The sequence below is a fragment of the Amblyraja radiata genome, chromosome 15 (genome assembly GCF_010909765.2).
Source record: "Amblyraja radiata isolate CabotCenter1 chromosome 15, sAmbRad1.1.pri, whole genome shotgun sequence".
Classification (NCBI taxonomy): Eukaryota; Metazoa; Chordata; class Chondrichthyes; order Rajiformes; family Rajidae; genus Amblyraja; species Amblyraja radiata.
This window is the reverse complement of record NC_045970.1, coordinates 19,193,690-19,216,566: the sequence shown is the minus strand read 5'-3', so window position 1 is coordinate 19,216,566 and position 22,877 is coordinate 19,193,690. Positions and strand designations below refer to the sequence as shown.

At 40.2% G+C, this 22,877-nt stretch overlaps 1 protein-coding gene across 1 annotated transcript in view; it reads right to left on the bottom strand.

Annotated features, from left to right (window-relative positions):
- Positions 1-22,877, bottom strand: part of c15h10orf90 (chromosome 15 C10orf90 homolog) — a 169,756-nt gene that overhangs the window by 68,999 nt on the left and 77,880 nt on the right. The window contains exon 4 of the mRNA XM_033033700.1: positions 916-995. Within this exon, the coding sequence (XP_032889591.1) occupies positions 916-995 (80 nt within the window). The remainder of the gene's footprint in view (positions 1-915; positions 996-22,877) is intronic.

Genomic DNA, 22,877 nt, shown 5'->3' with positions numbered 1-22,877 from the left:
CTCAGCGGCCATCAAATATCTATTTTTACACTAATTCAACCCCAACTTATTTTATTCTCCTCAGTGAATATTTAACCCTCCAATGTAGAAGGAAACAGGACACCTGGAGGCAAGTCACACAGTCACCGGCAAACTGTACAAGTTCTGTGCAAAGAGCATCAGAGTTCAGGATTGAACTCTAATTACCACACTTTCGGTTAAAGTTGTCATCATCCATATTTCAATCAGACACTACTTACTGCAGATAAACAGGCTAATCATAACTCTTAGAACATTTCCATTAATGTTAAGCATGGGTCATGTGATATTTTAGTCTCTGCACAGTGACTCATATAGTTGATAGACTGGAGCAGCTTGAATTATTTTGAAATAGCAGAGTACTATGCAGTGGGAGACATTGGGGAAGCAATTCCGTCTGAATCTTGGAGGATTAATGAGTTTTATGATTATTTCTGACAAGAATGCGGGATACTCATTTCAAATCTGGGTAAAACTTGGAATAAGTAGATCATTTTCTTTATTTTTGACCCACGAACCATTATATATGACTGAAAATGTCTGCCACCAAATCAAAAATCATGACCTTATCATTATACATGACAAGATGAATTTAAAAATTGATGACTAGATGGATATATAGACAGATATATGGATATCAGACTCTGAACAAAGGTTCCAACTCAAAATGTCGCCTACCCATGTTCTCCAGAGATGCTGCCTGACCCGCTGAGAAAAGTTATTTCGTAGAGAAATATAACACAGATAGAGAAATGTGAGAATGGAATACAATGTTTTTATAATTGTATGTATTATGGTGAAATTAATGGCAAGACTAGCAAGATAACAGAATGGCACAAATTATATTGTAAAGGTACCACATATTTTTTATATTAATACTTTCTTATCATTCTTTACCTCAGATTTGGCTGCATTGGAATGAGGATGTTTCATAGAAATATAACGCATCGGATTATTCTCAAATTCTTCAGATAAACCTGAAAGATTGAAGATGTTTATAGTATTACAAACTTTATTTGGTGCATCTTTTACAGCTTAATTTAACTCTAAACTATTAACAAGTGAACTGCATAAATACACAACATATGTAAACGTTCTGCTGCTGCAGAGAAAATTGAAAAAGGGAATGAGAGGAATGAGCCTTGAATTAAATGCATTTCCTTGTATGGAACATGTTTGTTTCCCAAGATGACTTGAATTATTGAACAAGTTTACAGCATACATCTACGTTTGAGCATAGACCATTGAGTGATGGGGAAAAATGTTCTATATTCAGTGAGCTATTAAACTTCCAAAACGGTTTTGACGTCATGATAGTCATGCACTAAAAAAGAACACAAGGTCATCCTTATAAATAATTTAATATTGTGTTTGTGTTCATGGGTGAACAGACAATTTCATAGATGGTAGCAGAGTAGCCCGAGTTTAGTTCTAAGAAAGAATCAAACATAAAAATGGAGACCCTAGATACTCTGAAGTAACATCCTGGTATCTGGCTGGTGCAGTATGTAATATACTGGTGCAGCATGTTAATGGACTGGTGCATCATCTGCATCACTGATTTTCCATATATTGAGCTACCGAGCTCAGTCTATATTCCTAACATGGAATGGGAAAGATACAGAGAGGTTCACTGATGTTTTTTTCACTCACCTCTTTGAAAATAGCTCCAAAACAAAACAAAAACAAATGGAATTTACATTCTAGCTTGCTTTGAGCTTAGACAAACAAATATTCACTAAGTACAGAGTTCTCCATATGTGACCGAATTAAATTTCAAAGTCTGATTATTTTAAAATTTGATTTCACAGGATACAACTTCATTAATCGGTTGATAACTGCAGAGAGAATCAAGCATTATCTCATCTTTTATTTAACTCCATTGGGTGAGAGGTGGAGGTCATTGTGATTTACCGCAAGAAAGAATAATGACACAGTATTAGACAGATGATGCAAATAGCACATAAAATAAAAGATAGTTCACATAAAAGGAATTCCTGAACTGACTGCCTACAAAATTGGTCACTTGTTTGCTCTCATAATCATAATCATAATTATATTTTATTAGCCATGTATGTTTTGCAACAAACGAGAAATTTGATTTGCCATACAGTCATACCAATAAAAAGCAACAAAACACACAAAATACATTTAAACATAAACATCCACCACAGTGACTCCTCCACATTCCTCACTGTGATGGACGACGGAAAAAAAAATGCAATCTTCTTCCCTTCTTTGTTCTCGGGGGCCTCGAGCCTTCCGTTGACGGGACAATCTTGGCTCCCGTAGCTGGCAGTCGGGCCCTCCGCGTCGGGGCGATCTCAGCTCCCCTGCGCTGGGTGATCGGACCCTGGGTCGGGGCTAGTCGAACCTCTTGCGACTTTGGAGCTTCCCGACATCAGTCTCTACCCGAGACTGCGAGCTCCTCGATGTTGAAATCCGCAGGCCGCAGTTCGCAGGCTCAAATGATAAGTCCACAGCCCCACAGAGGGGCTCAAAGTCAGTCTCGAGCAAAGCCTCCAGCTCCATGATGTTAGGCCGCAGAGTGACCGGAGATACAATCCAGAAAATAATTGTATCTCCGACAAGGTAAGAAATTGAAAAATAGTTCCCCACGCCCCCACGCCCCCACATAAAACAAACCAGAGAACATTAACACATACTTTTTAAAACACACTAAAAAACACACTTTGCTGTCTTAACATGAAACTTAGCTTTGCAGTATGCTTGTTTGACAACATAAGCCTTTAGAAATGAAGGTTTAAGTACATTATTGAACATCAAAAAAAAAATGTTTTGAATGCATGGGCTTTGAATGTTCAGAATATCCGTCGGAAGCATCAGTTTAACACAAAGTTGAAACTAGTTTAATAAACCACAGATCTGCAAACTATCTTTCAGGAGCTCCAGGCAAGAAATCTTTCTTTTCTCACCATTATTTAATTGAAGTTAATGTTGACTTCAGGTGATAAAATAAAATGAGCGATATTAATTCTGTCACTCACTAAATATCTACTAAAAAAATCTTACTTGTGTTGATTTTATTAAAAGGGAGTGTTCATGGATGGAATGTTTAAGGAACGAGCAGTTTAGAGAGTGGCCACGCCAATATTATTTATGTGATACATTAAGTCCAAAGTTAAAATTAGCCACATGGGATTCATAAGGGAGAGCCATGGAACATTTTGTAATATTTGATTTAATTAAATGCGAGAAACACTTGCATTTCTCAATTTTTAGATAAACTGTTGGGGTAAAAAGTGAAATATTTTTGAAATAACATGGGAAAGAATTGGAGGGACCAAAGGGATAAACTGTGTCTGGAGTCAGGTGATGTGGGCAAGGCCCAAAATGAATACTTCCCATCTGTATTCACCAAGAAGAAGGATGTGAAGGATAGCGAGTTCAGAGGATTGGGGGGTGAGGGGTAGGGGGGAGTTGGAATGGATGGGGGGGGAGGTGTACATGGAGCAGGTCATTAGAACAAGGAGAAAGTGTTCGCTGTCATAGGAAGCATAAGTGTTGATAAATCTCCAGGGCCCAATGACATCTGCACTGCTTTGCTCTGGGAAGCTAACAAGGAGACAGCTGGCAGAGATCTTTGCATCTTTGTGGATCACAGGTGAGGTGCCAGCAGATTGGAGGATAGCTATTCCTCAGCCTACTTGCCCAGCTGATCAAGATCCTGCTGTCATTTTTATCAACCATCTTCACTATCCATGATAGCATCTACTTTAGTATCATCTGCAAACTTACTCATCATGCCTTGCACATTCTCATCCAAAACGTCGATATAAACTACAAATAACAGCGATCCCTGAGGTACATTAGTCACAGCCCTCCAGTTGAGCAAACAATCTTCCATTACCACCACCCTCAGCTTCCTTCCAATTCTGTATCCACTTAGCTAGCTCTCCCTGGATCCCATGCAATGTAAACCCACATGCGAATACCAACTCGCATGTCTTTGGTATGTGAGAGTAACTGAGAACACTGTCGGAAACCCATGTGACCAAAGAGAAAATGTGCAAACTCCGCACAGATAGCACTCGAGGTGAGAATTAAACCCGTTCTCTGAAGCTGAGTGGCAGCAGCTCTCAAGGATTCACAACTGTGCATCTCTCAGGATGAAGGTGATGGGTAAAATTTGGATAGTTGATGTGAATGTGGAGAAAATAAATAAGAATAGTATAAATGGGTGCTCGAATGTGGAGCCAGTCACGGATAAGAAATCTCTGGACTTATTTGGTGCCATTCTAAGTACAGGAAAAATTGAGTTTCAGACACCAGTGCCTTTGGTTCCCTGCAATCATGTATCCAAATCTCAAGTTCCCAACCAGGACATTTTGGAAGGAAAAGTAAACACCTTTATTCTTCATGATTTCCTTTATTTTCATATTTGTACTAGGCTCATTTTTGTTATATTTTAATTTTTTTAAATCATTTAAAGCAGTCAAACTCATTATTTACCATCCCCGTGCATCAGAAGCTTCTCGAAGCTCTTACAAAATGAACAGGTTTTGATTAAATGTGACAGACATCCCCCGTCTTTACTTCCAACCAAAGACTGTAAGGCATCGCTGAGATACTTAGGGGCAGAGGGGCAGCAGCTGAGGCCCAGTTACCACTGAGGCCTAACCGGACCTCGCCATTATCCAATTTCTGGGTCAGGAGGCCGTTGACAACTAGAACTACACATTTGCTCCAAGTTACCCCAGGAGAGGGGTTGGCAAGTGCAGGAAATGGGGCAACTGAAATACATTTAAACACATTGTCATCTTGTTGGCTATGTTTCTGTCCCCACAAATGTTGAATGATCTGCTTTAATTCCAACATCTGTAGTACTTGGCTTGTGAAATACTTCTAAAATGTAGGAATGTGGCAGCTTGTTTGCACGGAAAAGTAATTTGATAATCGCCATGTTGTTGATTGAGAGGTTCATCTTGACCATAGGCGCTGGGGAAGAAACCCTTTAAAATGATGCTACTTGATCTTTTGCAAGTGGATGGATCGGGGTTTGGTTTAACACCTTGTCTGAAAGATAACACCCTGGAGTACTGACTGCTGCACTGAATATTCTTTCCATGTTTTATTTGTGCTCATGTCTCCAGAGTGCAATTAAAACTTACAAACTTCTTGATTCAAGGATGCCTCAATGATGCAGACACCACGGACAATATAGAGAATAATGACAATGTGGAAATGATAGAGATGAGCATTATCTGGCTGCATCACCAGAACAGGAGAGCAACTTGCTATTCCGAATAGCTATGCTGCCACTGGAACAGAGGTTCAGAAACTATTTTCCCCACGCCCCAAGAAGGTTTGTTTTCTCTGCTCTTTCATCCTCATCGTTCTCCATTCTAATTAAAACCTCTGAACATATGGTCATTTTATAATTAGAACTCCCTTCTAACATTATCAAAACCACTTGGGGCCTCGCCACCCAGTTTGCAAACCCAAGCAATAGAGACCAAAGAGAATACCATTTCCTGAGTTATTTTGCAAATTACTTAATGAGTTAGTGCCATAGGAAAGTATGTGCAATTGAGATTTGAATATCTCATCAGAAAGGAAGTTTCATAGCAATGAAGTATGATAAATTACAGTTAATTTATCATGATAATTGTTTATAGTGTTTTCATATCTACTGAACAAACATAATATTACATCAACTGCAGTTCATTTCTAAGTTCATTCGACTCAGCATTGGAGTACTAATTGGATCATTTTATCTTCTGTGAAAGATTTTCAGCAGTACAGTAATGTCAAAGTAGTTTATGTTTTGTCTGTAAAAATAAATCTAAAGCACCATTTATTTGTGTTCTATAAGTTAAAATAGTGCGTATCTTGTATATTAAAGAAGCTTACGACTTTCCAGTACGTTGCTTTTACTGCGGTAGAATCATGATTGATTCAGGATGTTTTGGCCATCTATCTCAGTCTTTCATCTGCTGTACTACAAATTTACTACAACTGATGTAGGGCCAAGATAATAGGCCACTGCAGCCTGAGTTAATTACACTTGTACTGAAGAAAAACACCACATTTATGGGGAAAATGTGCAGTGATCATAAAGCGCAAACAAGCAACTAATTTTAAAAATGCTACCGTTATCAAATAATGTATATTGCTCAACATAATTTTGCAACACAACAATAATAATTGTTGATAGACACAAAATGCTGGAGTAATTCAGCAGGACTTTCAGAAGGCTTTCTGACTTTCAGAAGGCTTTCGACAAGGTCCCACATAAGACTTTCAGAAGGCTTTCGACAAGGTCCCACATAAGACTTTCAGAAGGCTTTCGACAAGGTCCCATATAAGACTTTCAGAAGGCTTTCGACAAGGTCCCACATAAGAGATTACTATACAAACTTAAAGCACGCGGTATTGGGGGTTCAGTATTGACGTGGATAAAGAACTGGCTGGCAGACAGGAAGCAAAGAGTAGGAGAAAACGGGTCCTTTTCACAATGGCAGGCAGTGACTAGTGGGATACCGCAAGGCTCAGTGCTGGGACCCCAGCTATTTACAATATATATTAATGATTTGGACGAGGGAATTGAATGCAACATCTCCAAATTTGCGGATGACACAAAGCTGGGGGGCAGTGTTAGCTGTGCGGAGGATGCTAGGAGGCTGCAAGGTGACTTGGATAGGCTGGGTGAGTGGGCAAATGCATGGCAGATGCAGTATAATGTGGATAAATGTGAGGTTATCCACTTTGGTGGCAAAAACAGGAAAGTAGACTATTATCTGAATGGTGGCCGATTAGGAAAAGGGGAGATGCAACGAGACCTGGGTGTCATGGTACACCAGTCATTAAAAGTAGGCATGCAGGTGCAGCAGGCAGTGAAGAAGGCGAATGGTATGTTAGCATTCATAGCAAAAGGATTTGAGTATAGGAGCAGGGAGGTTCTACTGCAGTTGTACAGGGTCTTGGTGAGACCACACCTGGAGTATTGCATACAGTTTTGGTCTCCTAATCTGAGGAAGGGCATTCTTGCCATAGAGGGAGTACAGAGAAGGTTCACCAGACTGATTCCTGGGATGTCAGGACTTTCATATGAAGAAAGACTGGATAGACTCTGTTTGTACTCACTAGAATTTGGAAGATTGAGGGGAGATCTTATAGAAACGTAAAAAATTCTTAAGGGGTTGGACAGGTTAGATGTAGGAAGATTGTTCCCGATGTTGGGGAAGTCCAGAACAAGGGGTCACAGTTTAAGGATAAGGGGGAAATCTTTTAGGACCGAGATGAGGAAAACATTTTTCACACAGAGAGTGGGGAATCTCTGGAATTCTCTGCCACAGAAGGTAGTCGAGGCCAGTTCATTGGCTATATTTAAGAGGGAGTTAGATGTGGCCCTTGTGGCTTAAGGGATCAGGGGGTATGGAGAGAAGGCAGGTACAGGATACTGAGTTGGATGATCAACCATAATCATATTGAATGGCGGTGCAGGCTCGAAGGGCCGAATGGCCTACTCCTGCACCTATTTTCTATGTTTCTATGTTTCTATGACAGTAAGCATCTCCGGACAGAAGGAATCGGTGATGTTTCAGGTCGAGACCCTTCTTCAGACTGATGTCAAGGGAGTGGGCGATAAAGAAATAAAATAATAATTGTTGAGTATCCTAAGGATGGATATGGTATTATATAATTACAATATGCATGGCTTGTTTCCATATTAATGAAAAGAAGAAATGTAAATCAAATATTATAATTTTGCGGCCACCATTTGCTTCTGCATTGTGTCAGTTGTCATTATTGGGGATCGTGTGAATGGGAAAGCTGTGATACTGTGATTTAGATTGCCAAATGCAAAACAAGACACTTAATGATCTTAAGGGCCTGTCCCACTTGCCGATTTCAAAATCCAGCTGCGACAAAAAAAATGTTGCGACACTTGAAATAGCACCGTGCGTCAATACCTTATCATGGCGCGTCACCCCGCATCACGTCGCACATTTTTTGGTAACCTCATACGTCAATGATGCCGGCATTTGCCGAAAAAAATCGCCATGTGGGACAGGCCCTTAACTCTACAGTGTAAAGTCAGCCGGGCGGCACAGTGGTGCAGCGGTCGAATTGCTGTCTTACAGCGTTTGCTGTGCCGGAGACTTGCATTCGATCCTGACTACGGGTGCTGTCTGTACGGAGTTTGTACATTCTCCCCATGACCTGCGTGGGTTCTCTCCGAGATCTTCAGATTCCTCCCACACTCCAAAGACGTACAAGTTTGTAGGTTAATTGGCTTAGGTTTGTATACTTGGTAGAACTGTAAATTGTCCCTAGCGTGTGTAGGCTTGCATTAATGTGCGGGGATCGCTGGTCGGTGGGGACTTGGTGGGCCGAAGCGCCTGTTTATCGCTAAACTAAACTAAACTAAATAATAAATGACAAAGGTTATACTGTCAGTTGTTTGTTAATTACTGCTCATCAAGGTATAGTTCTTTCAAAGATGGTGCAAAGGCAGATGTGAGTGATACAGCAAATGATCAAGCTGGACAGCTCATTACAAAAGTATTAATAATGGATACATAATACAAATTGTTGTCATTAAACTAAGTACTAGCGATAAATCACTCCACTGAAACTGAGGGTCCACTGTATAGAAAGCAAAATCATAAGGCCAAAAACATATCCAGGGACTCTCAAAGGGTGACATTCCTGACCTACACCTTGTGGACATAGTAAATGTTAGGCAATAAGACACTCTCTCCAGGGCACCCAGACTTTGCTCTTCTGTATTTGCGTGGTTGGTCCAGTTGAATTTCTGGCCAGTATTGGAGGGGAGGACCTCAACACTTGTCTGTTGTCTATTGTCTATTTCAATACAACGTTTGGCAGCAACCATGGAGAAAGATGTGAATGCTCGGGAACTCAGGGAAGTTAGTAGTGAAGTCTTGAAGAGACTCCACATTACAGAAGAGGAGGTGCTGGAGATCTTAAAATGCATTAAGGTAGCTAACACCCCACATCCTGATCAAATGTATCCTGGGGCATTGTGGGAGGTTAGGGGAGAAATTGTGAAGATACTTGCAGAGATACTTGTATCATTTATATCAATGATACCTCATAGGTACCACCATAGTAGCCTCATAAGTGAAGTGCCAGAAGACTAATAGTCATAGAGTGATACAGTGTGGAAACTTGCCCACACTGTCCAACATTGTCTCAACTACACTAGTCCCACTTGCCTGCGCTTGGTCCATATCCCTCCAAACCTGTCCTATCCATGTACCTGTTTAACTGCTTCTTAAATGATGGGATGGTCCCAGCCTCAACTACCTCCTCTGGCAGCTTGTTCTATACACCCACCACCCTTGAAAATGTTACCCCTCAGATTCCTATTAAATCTTTTCCCCTTCACATTGAACCTATGTCCTCTGGTCCTCGATTCCCTTACTCTGGGCAAGATACTCTGTGCATCCACCCGATCTATTCCTCTCATGATCTTGTGCCTATATTTTAGAAAAGCTGCCAGGAAAAGCTTGGGAACTACAATCCAGTGAGCCTTATATCAGTAGTGGGTAAGTTATTGGAGGGGATTCTGAGACACAGGATCTATAGGCATTTGGAAAGGCAAGAAATGATGAGGAATAGCCAGCATGGCTTTGTGCCTGGAAAATTATGTTTCACCAATTTGACTGAATTTATTTTGAAGAGATGACCAAGAACGTTGATGAGGGCAGGGCGGTAGAAGTTGTCTACATGGAATTTTAAAAGGCCTTTGATAATGTACCGCATGGTAGGCTAGTTTAGAAGGTTAAATCACATGGGATCCAGGGCGAGATAGCCAATTGGATATAAAATTGATTTGAAGGTAGGAAATTGTGGATAATGTTAGAGGATGGAGGCATGAAACATGTAATATACCACAGGAATTGGTGCCGGGGCCACTGCTGATGTTATTTATATTCATGATTTTTATATGAATTTAGGTGGCATGGTTAGTAAGTATGCAGAATAAGCCAAAATTGGTGTATTGGTTGTCAGTGAATGTCATCTACAATTACTACAAGATCTTGATTAATTCAGCCAATGGGCCAGGGTATGGCAGTTGGGAGGTGAATGTCAGGTGTTGCATTTTGGTAGGACAAACCAGGACAGGACTTACACAGTAAATGGTAGGGCTCTTGGGAGTTTCACTGAAGTGGGAGACCTTGGGGTGCAGGTACATGGTTCCATGAAGATGGCAACAGGGTGATGAAGAAACCATTTAGCATGCTTTATTAGTCAAGGTATTGAGTACAGGAGTTGGGACATCATGTTCCAGCTGTATAAGATATTGGTAAGCCCATATTTGGAATGCTGAATATAGTCCTGGTCCTCCTGCTATGGAAAGGATGTTGATAAACTGGAATGGGTGCAAAAAGGATTTATGACAACATTACTGGGTCTTGAAGGTTTTAACGAGAGGATTGATAGGCTGGGTCTTTTTTTCCTAGATCACAGGATGCTGACAGGTGACTTGCTGAAGTATATTAAATCATGAAGAGCATAGTTAAGGTGAATAGCCATAGACTTTTATCCAGGGTAGAGAAACTGAAAACTAGATGGTGTAGGTTTAATGTGAGAGGGGAAAGATTTAAAAGGGACCAGAGGGACACCATTTTCACCCTGAGTGTGGTATATTTATGGAATAAGAGAAAGGGGTATTACTGTTTTAGGTATTATTATGGTTTTCAGAAGACACATGGATAGGTACATTGAGAGGAAAGGTGTGGAGAGATATGGGCCAGGCACAGGCAAGTGGGACTAGTTCAGTTAGACAACTTTGTTGGTATGGATGAATTGGGGCAAAGGGCCTGCTTCTATCCTATATAGCTTTATGATTGCATAATTAAAATGGCAATCAATGCCACACTTTGGTAGTTCGATTCTCCTCCTGGAGATTGTCAGTGACTGGCACTAGTGTGCCATAAATGTTATTTGTTACTTATCACTTAGCTAGATCTTGTTGCAAGCAGGAACTGACTGGTTCATTTACTATGAAGTTTTACATGGAATTGTGCATCATCAGTAATCAGGTCATTTGCTGAAGCATCTGTAGATGGCTAGCCTATAACACAGCCCTGAGGAACTCGTGAAACAATGACTTGGGAATGGGATGTCTATCTCCAGCAACCACAACCTGCAATCTAAGATTTAACGGCTATATTTCTTTACATGATGTGCTTTTCTGGAATTGTAATCTGTTTAAGTAACTGGTTGTCTCTTAAGTGGGACAGTGACTGTAAGTCTAAGATACTCGATTTAAACTATTTTAACCATATCTATGGCTGACGTATCATTCTTTTACATGTCATCAAAACTGGGAGCCCTTATCATGCCATCCCTACAATTTTCAAAACATAGTTTTTATATAAATCACCATTTCCTCGTCTACTTCAACCATTTTAGTTGAGGAATTTTTACTTCAGTGTTGTCCCAAAACATCTTCTGTCCATTTCCCTTCACAGATGCTGCCTGTCTAGTTGATTTCTTCCAGCACTTACATTTTTTTCCTTTGGGTAATTGTCTTTCTTATTCCCCCACCTGGATTTCTCAATGAAAATTTTTATTTGAAAAAGTTATTTATCAAAGTAAGAAAGAGCCACATTTCTAATGAATTAATGAATGAATGAATGAAAACTTTATTGTCATTCAGATATACACCTAGACACAGTGCTCACACAATGATTCACACATTGACTCTTTCCCTTCTGATTTACGAGGAATTTTTAATGGCAATGGTAGTCTTCATATAACAAGAATTGCTCAGCCACAAGGTCTTCTCCTTTGTTTCAAATGAAGCTTTCACACTTTGGCAGATGGAAGATTTAATTCTGCTATTGCAATTGAAATCCTATCATTCGAAAATAGTTTTACTCTCGCTATTTCAACATAGAAGAACGTAATATTGAAAATCATCAAAACAAAATTATGCTTCAGGTCTGGAATTGAGGCCTATTCTGAAATGCCTTAACATTCACCTTTAAATATATTGGGGTGAACCTATTATAGCTGTGCAGAAAATACATGTGTTTGAAATATAACTCTAATTTCCTTTTGTATACAGCTACAATGCGAGCAAGTAATTGATGCAATATAAGGCATATGCTATTGCAATTATTTTGAAAATGGCGGTCAGTATTTTCGTGCCTTTTACAGCAGTGCAATATTCAATCAAATCAAGTAAAGTAATGTCCACACTCTCCCAGTAGGTTCAACTTGCACTTCAAATGACACCACTGATTTTATGAATACTTCAGGTGAACTTCATGGATATCAATCTATAGCACAAGTATCCACTAAGAATAATTTGATGAATGGGAAGTCAGGGCAGTTTCCCCCAGATGTAGGATTAATGAGTTGTGAGATTTGTACAAGAAGCTGTATTTGTTTCATTTCAGTAGTCAAACCTACACTGAATTATTTTCATGCCAGTCTTGCAACATTCAGGGACCTGAAGCAATTTCTGCCAGATGAATTGAAAGTTGTAATCGGGTAATCAACCATCATCTCGGCTCCCAGCTTTGTGAAATATCAGGGGCAGCATTTCACTCAGCACTTTTCAGAAAGCTGAAGCCTTATAAAAGGCATGCTGAGGAGATCATGATTGCTGCAATAACAGTCTTCTATGACGCAAGGTAATACCAGAGAGATGCTCTCTGCTGAGAAATGGAATATACTGTATGGAATATTAGGTGCATAAGAGTAAGGGATATAAGGTAGTGCAATTGAAAGATGCTTAAAATGTCATAAATTGCATTTGAGCATTGCAGCTGGCAGTTACGTATATATTATTTAGAAATTCAGTGCTTTTACTAACCAAAAATAGCTATTTTAACGTGAAAATTATACTTCAGATATGCTGAATTATATTTTCAAAACTGAAGTAATGGAAGGAAATGCAACTAATTGTGAATTCTACTCGGAATAATTACTGCAATAATAATGAGCAGTTGTTATTATGTATTTCCCAGCAGTTTACCCATCTGCCATTTTTTACAAATTGAAACTTGTTCATTCACAATTGCACAGAACAACCTATCATGATTCAATAATAACTTTAGAAGAGAAATGAAAGCAAATAATTATTTTAGAGTTTTTGTTGCGACAAAGCCACTCATTACCGTGATCTCCAGGATGGCATTAATTAGCAAAATGAAACCTTGAAGCCACTGATCAGAACTAGAGAGTTACTCAAAAGTAAATTTGACCAAATGCAGACATTGGTTTAACATCTTTTTTTATCTTAATTTTTTCTTAATTTGTTGCACCATTTTGATGCGAAAAATGTTAATTAATAAATCACAATTTTAAGGTTTTATAAATTTATAAGGTTAACAACTCTTGCCATAAATTATATCTTCCAAAATAACTCTCAATGTATTACAGTAGATGTTGAACCTGTAATTTATGCTTCACTCGGTTTTGTTTTATTCTTGCTACTGAATAACCAAGAGTGGATTAACAATTAACCTGAAGTGATGTATGGGCATCACTTTCTATTTGCATTGTCCCTTTATAGTCTTATGGACAAACTTAGAGATGAACCTTGTATTTATCAGCCTTTATCCATGTGTCTTCCTGATCGTCATGGTCACATTAAGGGATGCACTTCACATTTCTCTGTCTTGAATTCTCTGTCTTGAATGACACAGGAAATGTCGCCCATTCCTTCTCTCCAGAGATGTTGCCTCACCTGCTGAGTTACTCCAGCATTTTGTGTCTACCTTTAATTCAAACCAGCATCTGCAATTCTTTCTTACACGTGTGTTGACAGCTGCGCAGGAATCACAGCTCCATGGATAGGATATTTGACAAATCAGCAGTTCTTTAAGTGCTGTGACTCTCAATTAAGGTACTATAAATATTTATATACTTGCTGCAAGCGTTAGAAGATGAGAATCTAATTTAAAATTGACTTGGTCCTGTTTTTGGAGGTTTCAGTCCATGAAGAGCAGAGAAGAAAGGTTACATTATTTAAAACTATAAGGGGCCTTTATTAGCTGACTTTTGGATGGATAAGGCTATATATATTCGCATTCATTGTTTTTAGTCAGAAAGAAAAGTTTTTTTTACTCAATACAGAGTTTGAGCAAGCCCATTTCCTACTGAAATGGCATAGGCAATTAATTGTGGATCATAGGCAGGTATGCAGTAAAGTATTCATTTTTCAGTTTTTAGTTTTAGAAGAGCAGAAATAGTCCCTTCAGCCCACTGAGTCCATGCCGACCAGCGATTCCCGCACCCTTACACTATTCTACACACACTATGGACAATTTACAATTATACAAAACCAATAAGCCTACAACACCTGTACCTCTTTGGAGTGTGGGAGTAAATCTGAGATCCTGGAGAAAACCTTTGCAGGTCACAGGAAGAACGTACAAACTCCGCACAGACAGCACCCATAGTGACTAAGGATTAATTTTGTATTATAGATATAGTATCTGTAAACATTTTGAGGAAACATGTTTGAATAAGGAAATAAAGGAAATGTTTCCTTGATATAAATAGGAAAGCATACATTCAATTGGAAAATTAAATTGGACCAAAGTGTTAAAAAAGGGGGTTAGAGAGGTCAAAGCTAAGGACATCGGGTTTGTAGTAAAATAGAGACATGAAGATACCAAGTTTTAAGCTATTAATAAGATAAAGATCCACAAATGACAGCCTGGGCAAGAAGCAGATCTATTTTTACATACGATATTGACCTAATTTTGTGTAAGGAATACATTTCTTTCTCCACCATAAAACAATTTTGCATGCATTGTGAAGAGAAAGGATAAATAAATCAGAAGGAATGTTGAAAAGAGTCAGGAGATTAGTAAAATTTCCATTGATGAAATACTTAATCTGAACCCAGACGTTAATGGATCAAAAAACAGAGTTCCTAAGAGAAGTGGGATGATTTTCTGCAGGCATTCTTGAGAAATACTGTTAATAAAAATGTTGTTGTGGATTACAGTAGATACTAAAAGCACGGACAATTTATAATAATTGTGCTGTCAAGCATGCATAGAGGGGTTTTAGATAGTCTAGTTGTCTATATCCATAAGTAAAAAACAGAAATATAAAGAAGGATGTGACCTGCAGAACTGTAACTTTAAGGAATATAAATATTTAGTCTTAAGCTAAGTGTCTATTGAATAATGCAGATCTCACTAGAGGAATCAAGGAATCAAGAGGGAATGGAACAAAGTACGCAACTTGCACAAATATACTTCCACCAGCTATTTTGTCTGATTTGATCTAATAACATTATGCTCACTTGGATCATGAGTCTGCTATGTTTAATGTTTGTTTAATGTATGTGCTATGCAACTGATGACTGACTACATTGACTTTGAACTCTGATCTTGAGATTGGTAGCATGTTTTAAAAGTTTTAAAAAACTCCCATCTTTCCAGACCGTGTCCAAGTGAGCTGTGAAGCCCTGCTACCAGACACAGGAATATAAGAAATAGGAGCACAAGCATGCCTGATGTTCCCTCGACCCTACACCACTGTTTAAAAAAATCACAACTGATCTGATCTTGGCTTCAACTCCATTTTGCAGCCTGTTCCTTGCTGCTCTTGCTTAGCCTAGACTTCGGTACAGGCACACTTTGCCAATATTTTTTTCATAATTAAGTTAAGTTCCCAACTATTAAAGTCACAGTGGGTGACACATTGAAGCCACACTATTAAAGGCTCAGTGAGTGTTTCTAAAAGGTTCTAGTTGAATCTCTCACAATTGAGAACACCCACAGTAGTAGCTCATTGACTAACTTTTAAAGGCACAGTCACACAGCGCCAAGGGTACTGCAGAAGCATCTGGAGAGTGTATTTACTTGTATGGGGCAGCAGCAGTGATTCCTGATGACAAGCATTATGTTCCCAGGTTTACTGATAGATCTCATCAACTGGAGGAGGGATGACCTCACTGCAAGGGGATTGCAGAAACTGTTTAGGGCGACAAAGAACCACCCCAGTCAAGAGGTTGACAGGAGGATCTCAGTGAGTGCAATCTATGAAGGCTGGTATTTTAGTGAATGGCTGCTGTGGGGAAATAGATGTGTGGTCACATCAGAGAGCATCAATGGTCTTCCAAATGCAGTATGATTAGCAAACTGCAATTCATAGCAAATATATTCATAGATGCAAGGTGACAAGAACCAATAGTTTTAGTTTCGTTTACTTTAGAGATACAGCACGGAAACAGGCCCTTAGGCCCAAGTAACCGGGATCGAACCCTGGTCCCTGGCGCTGCATTCGCTGTAAGGCAGCAACATTACCGCTGCGCCACCGCGACTGCCCGATAGTTACAACCCAATTGTAAAGATTGCCATTCAGACCTAAGTTGAGAAGAAAGTAGTATACCAGAGGCATGGGAATAGTGCAGAGAACTGGAGATGAAGTAAAAGTTTAGCCAGGATCGTTCTGAATGGTGGAGCAGATGCAAGGAGTCAAACAGCCTTCTCTGCCCTCAATTGTTTTGTATTGCTGTAAATTTCTGGGAATTTCGAAGCAAGAGTGACCACATTGCAATTCACATAGCCACGTACGCTTGCATTTATATGATCACAGATATGAACGAGGAAGCATGACATTTCTCTTCTGAGAAGTGGAGAAATAGATTAAATCTGGTCACATGGCTTAGAGAGGATCAATGATCCCGCCAGTGCAATAGTGATTTAGCAAACTCCAATTTAAAGCGTATATATTAGCAGATACATTGTTCCCTGTGAAACCAGGTGTTGAATGCTGTGCTCTTTCATGCCTCGTGCAAACTTGATCCTCGAGTATCCGTGGTGTATTTTATTCATGGAGAATAATGTGAGGCTGAGACAAAAGGGCATTGTAAGGATGTAATGATGCAAGGAAGATTCAGTGTTCATTGTGGGCAGTCTTCTTCTTATCCAGTCCACACACAAGATTAGAAGTTGTTAGTTTCCAGTATAAACTATGGTGTACAGATTAGTGTGCTGAGAAGTTAATAATTTGCTATGCCTTAATATGCAGTGTTTTGATGGTGAGCTGATCAAGCAGTTTAACAAGGAGACAATGATTTAAGCCACGGGTTCCCAACCTGGGGTATATTTACCCCCAGGGGGTAAATTTTGCCTACCCAGAGGGTAAATTAGTTGATTCTGGATTTGTACATATTTTTTCTCATTGACTGACTGTGTTTGGTTCTGGTGTACCGGTATTCATTCATCATTAGTTCAGGGCTGCCACATTGGGTGAGAGTTGAGTAAGAAATTGTGAGGGTGCACAGCGACCGAGAGAGGGGAGCATAGATAGTGTTCACCCTCCTACGGTAGGGAGCTTTTGCATTTTTCATATCTCTCCCATGATTGTCAGTCTGAAGAACGCTCGACCCGAATCTCAACTAATCAGAGATAATTATTGTCAGAACAATAAAATAATATTATCAAATTTATATTTTGTGTGATCATCTTTTAAATGGTGAATTAGGGAAGGGCATTAAACTTCATCTGCCATGCATCTGCCCACTCCCCCAACCTGTCCAAGTCACCCTGCATTCTTATAGCATCCTCCTCACAGTTCACACTGCCACCCAGCTTTGTGTCATCTGCAAATTTGCTAATGTTACTTTGAATCCCTTCATCCAAATCATTGATGTATATTGTAAATAGCTGCGGTCCCAGCACCGAGCCTTGCGGTACCCCACTAGTCACTGCCTGCCATTCTGAAAGGGACACGTTAATCCCTACTCTTTGTTTCCTGTCTGCCAACCACTTCTCTATCCATGTCAGCACTCTACCTCCAATACTATGTGCCCTAACTTTGCCCACTAATCTCCTATGTGTGACCTTATCAAATGCTTTCTGAAAGTCCAGGTACACTACATACATTGGCTCTCCCTTGTCCATTTTCCTAGTTACATCTTCAAAAAATTCCAGAAGATTAGTCCAGCATGATTTCCCCTTCGTAAATCCATGCTGACTCGGACCGATCCTGTTACTGCTATCCAAATGTTCGGCTATCTCATCTTTTATAATTGACTCCAGCATCTTCCCCACCACCGATGTCAGGCTAACTGGTCTATAATTCCCTGTTTTATCTCTCCCGCCTTTCTTAAAATTTACATTAGTTTTAAAATTCTCGTTGATCACAGAATTTCTCACGACAGAGCCTGAAAAATTTGTGATCAGCATGAGAGCGTGAGAATTGGGCCAAATGCGTGATTTTCACGCTCAATGCTTGATAGTTTGCAGCTCTGTTAGTTGTTCATAAATAAGTAAAATAATATTGTTATGTGCTATTAAAGTTGCCAGGGACGAAAAAGGTTGGGAACCCCTGATTTAGGCTAACCGCTTAACAAACATGATCCAAACTCATAAAAGACTTGATACCAGGCCTTGGGTTACCTGCTAGGGAGACAAGGGCTAGCCCACATTCAATGAGCCAAATTGTCTCATCTGTGCTACTTCATTCCATGAAATTACAGCCAACATTATTCTTGCAAATTATGGAGGTGAAGTAATATAATACCATAAATCCAATTTATGGAGTTACTTAAAATTAATTACAGGCCCCTTAAGCACACATAAGTAGCATGAAATTCCCTATGCAATAGATGGAATAAATTATTTAAAGCTTGCTTGGCTGATTTGCTATCTCCTTCTTACCTGACTCTTTGACATTTCCAGTTTCTTGAACAATTTTACAATTATTTTTGCTTTGAATTCCTTGTCTATACAAGATGGAACATCAAGTTATTTACGTCTGTTGTGTAATCTGTTGGTAGCATTAGCCCTAATTATACTTCCTCTTTAGCCAGATATACCACATAGAACACCAGCTGGACTGTTACCAGGACTGGAGGGTTTAAGCTATAGGGAGAGGTTGAGTAGGCTGGGATTCTATTCCTTGGAGTGCTGGAGGATGAGGGGTGATCTTATGGAGGTGTATAAAATCATGAGAGGAATAGATCAGGTAGATGCACAGCCCCTTGTCCAGAGTAGATGAATCAAGGACCGGAGGACAGGTTTAAGATGAAGAGGAAAAGATTTAATAGGAATCTGAGGGGTAACCTTTTCACAATAAGGGTAATGGGGGTACGACACAAGCTGCCAGAGGAGGTAGATGAGGCAGGGACTATCCCTACATTTAAGAAACAGTTAGACAGGTACATGGATAGGACAGATTTGGAGAGATATGGGCAAAACGCAGGCAGGTGTTACTAATGTAGCTGGGACATGTTGGCCGGTGTGGGAAAGTTGGGCTGAAGGGATTGTTTCCATGCTGTATCACTCTATAACGCTATGACATCTATAACACTAGTTATCTGCTTAGAACACAAAGTGCTGGAGTAACTTAGCAGGTCAGGCAGAATCTCTGAAGATATAGAGAGGCGATGTTTCAGGCCGTGACCCTTCCTCAGACTGATTATAGAAGGGGTGAAAAAGATCAGGCAAGGGTGTGTCAGGTACTGGACTCACTGCCTGAGATCTAGTCACCACCTACGTTCACTTCATGGGTCAAACCTGGACAATGGAGGGTCATTCCATATCCACAACAAGTTAGTGGATGCGGGCAAACACCACAATTGCCATATTTGCTCAGTGAGCCAGACCCAACATGATGCCATCCATCGTTAAGCTTCTACCCAGTTCCTTTTTGGAGAATCAGAATTACATCAGGAGAATGAAGAAATGAGAAACAAAGCACTATTTGGGGAATTTAGAAACTGCTAGATTAAACAACAAAGGTCATCTATATATTTGCAAATAGATGATAATGAGGATGTTGACTAATCAATCTCATGTTGTGAAGAAAATTTGGCTTTGATGATATTATGAGGTTGTGCATAGACCCAAACTCCAAAACAACTAGATCCAAAAACTGTATTTTCAACAATAATCCCTCGGAATGGAGCAGAGAACAAGCTGGAAATCTTATAACGTGTTGCAGCTAAATCAAGAAAGAGTTTACTCCAGACAAATGTAAAGCCGTGTTCATTGATTGAGCATAATGCACCACTTAATCTGTGAGTTTAAAGGCAAAATCGTTTGTTCAATACTTTGAACTGAGATTAAGTCTTCTCATTCAGGTGGACGTCAAGGATGGTATAACGCAATGTGAAAGAGCAGGGAGTTCTCAGGCTGCACTTGTTACATTCCTGTAATGTTGATGCGTCATTAATTATAATTGGATATTCAATTAACTGGTACTGGTTGTGGGGTATTGATAGGTGCAACACTTTTTATATTTCAAGGTTTTAAGGTTTATTGTCACATATACCAATTAAGGTACAGTGAAATGTGAGTTACCATACAGCCATACTAAGTGAAAAGCACCAAGACACACAGCCACATAAAATAAAATTTAACATAACACAGTGGCTCCCCACATTCCTCACTGTGATGGAAAGTAATAAAGTCCAATCTTCTCCCTCTTTATTCTCCCGCGGTCGGGGCTGTCGAACCATCTGCAGTTGGGGTCTTCAAAGCTCCCGCATCCGGCAATCCGAAGCCCTCCCGTCGGGGTGATCGAAACTTCCGCATCGGGATGGTTGACACTCTCTGCGGCTTGAATCGGTCTCTAACCAGGGACCGCGGGCTCCACGATGATAATGTCCACAGTTGGAGCTTCTCACGGTTGATCCCCGGCAAAGGGACCGCAAGCCCCACGATGGTAAGTACGCGTCGCGCCTGCAATTGAAGCTGCAAGTCGGTCTCCAGGAAAGGCCGCGTCATTCCACGATGTTAGGCCGCAGTGGGGACGGAGATATGATACGGAAAGAAAATCGCATCTCTGTCGAAGTAAGAGATTGAAAAAAATTTCCCCCATCTCCCCAAATAAAACAAACCAAAGAACACTAAAACATACTCTTTAACATATACATAAAATAACAAAAACAGAAGAAAGGACAGACAGACTGGTGGCAAAGCAGCCACGTCAAATTAATAGTTTACATTTAAAATTCATAACAAGAAAGGCGTATTTTTCTTTGTGTGGTTACTTAATCTCTGACAATATTTAACACAGTACACTAGTACGAATAATAATGAAGATTATTTTATTTCCTGCCTTTTCATGATCCCAAACATCTCAAAGTGTTTTAGTGTCAATAAAGCACTTTGGAAGAGTAACCACTGCTGCAATGTAAGGCAGTCAATTTACATGCAGGGAGGACACGCATAGACAGATGTGATAATAACTAGATAATCTCATTTTTAATGTTGTGGTTGGGGGGATAAATATGTGCTGAAGTAGTAAAATTCCCACATTCTTAAAACTAGTTAAAGTACCATGAAATCAGTCTGAAGAAGTGTCTCGACCCGAAACGTCACCCATTCCTTCTCTCCAGAGATGCTGCCTGTCCTGCCGAGTTACTCCAGCTTTTTGTGTCTATTTTCGGTTGAAACCAGCATATGCAGTTCCTTCCTACACACCATGTAATCTCTTATATCCACCTGCGAGGACAGGCACTTTGGTGAATTCTATGTTACTTATCCTTTAGTTCAACAGTTCTATTGTATGATGGCATTTTTGGCAAAGCAACACCACAGTAAAGAAGAATCAAACAAGATTTCAGTGTTCAGAAAGTGTTCATGATAAATTGGTAGTAACTGTGAGATCAGCTAAGGACGTGAGTTAATGTAGAGGCAGCAGCAGCACCGGCAGTATCTGTGAGATCAGCAGTAAATAAGTGGTATAAAAAGAGGAAGGTAGGGTGGGAGAAGAGGAGGGCAATTGTAATAGGGGACTCTATAGTCAGGGGGTCGGATAGGCGATTCGGTGGACGCAGACAAGAGACCCGGATGGTAGTTTGCCTCCCTGGTGCCAGGGTCAGGGATGTGTCTGAACGGGTCCAAGAAATCCTGAAATGGGAGGGAGAGGAGCCTGAAGTTGTGGTACATATAGGTACCAACGACATAGGTAAAAAAGGAGAAGAGGTCCTGAAAGAAGAATTTAGGGAGTTAGGTAGAGAGTTAAGGAGAAGGACTGCAAAGGTAACAATCTCAGGATCACTGCCTGTGCCACGCGACAGTGAGAGTAGGAATGGAGCGAGGTGGAGGATAAATGAGTGGATGAGGGACTGGTGCAGTGGGTATGGATTCAAGTTTCTGGATCATTGGGACCTCTTTTGGGGAAGGTGCGACCTGTACAGAAAGGACGGGTTGCAGTTGAACTCGAGGGGGACCAATATCCTGGCGGGGAGATTTGCAAAGGCTACTGGGGAGACTTTAAACTAGTATGGTTGGGGGGAGGGACTCAAATTGGGAAAGCTAGCAGTCAGTGTGTGAGGCAGGAGGCAGAGAATGGTAGCACTCTGACCCAAAATGTAGGGGAGAGAGAAGAAAAAGACAATAAACAGAGAATAAGAGAGGGTGGGTTTCTTAAATGTGTATATTTTAATGCTAGGAGCATTGTAAGAAAGGTGGATGAACTTAGAGCCTGGATTGACACCTGGAAGTATGATGTTGTGGCGATCAGTGAAACATGGTTGCAGGAGGGCTGTGATTGGAAACTAAATATTCCAGGATTTCGTTGCTTCAGGTGTGATAGAATTGGAGGGGCAAGAGGTGGAGGTATTGCATTGCTTATCAGGGAAGATATTACAGCAGTGCTTTGGCAGGATAGATTAGAGGGCTCGTCTAGGGAGGCTATTTGGGTGGAACTGAGAAATGGGAAAGGGGTAGGGGTGTATTATAGACCGCCAAATGGGGAGCGAGAATTGGAAGAGCAAATATGTAAGGAGATTGCAGATATTAGTAGTAAGCACAAGGTAGTGATTGTGGGAGATTTCAATTTTCCACACATAGACTGGGAAACACATTCTGTAAATGGGCTGGATGGGTTGGAGTTTGTAAAATGTGTGCAGGATAGTTTTTTGCAGCAAT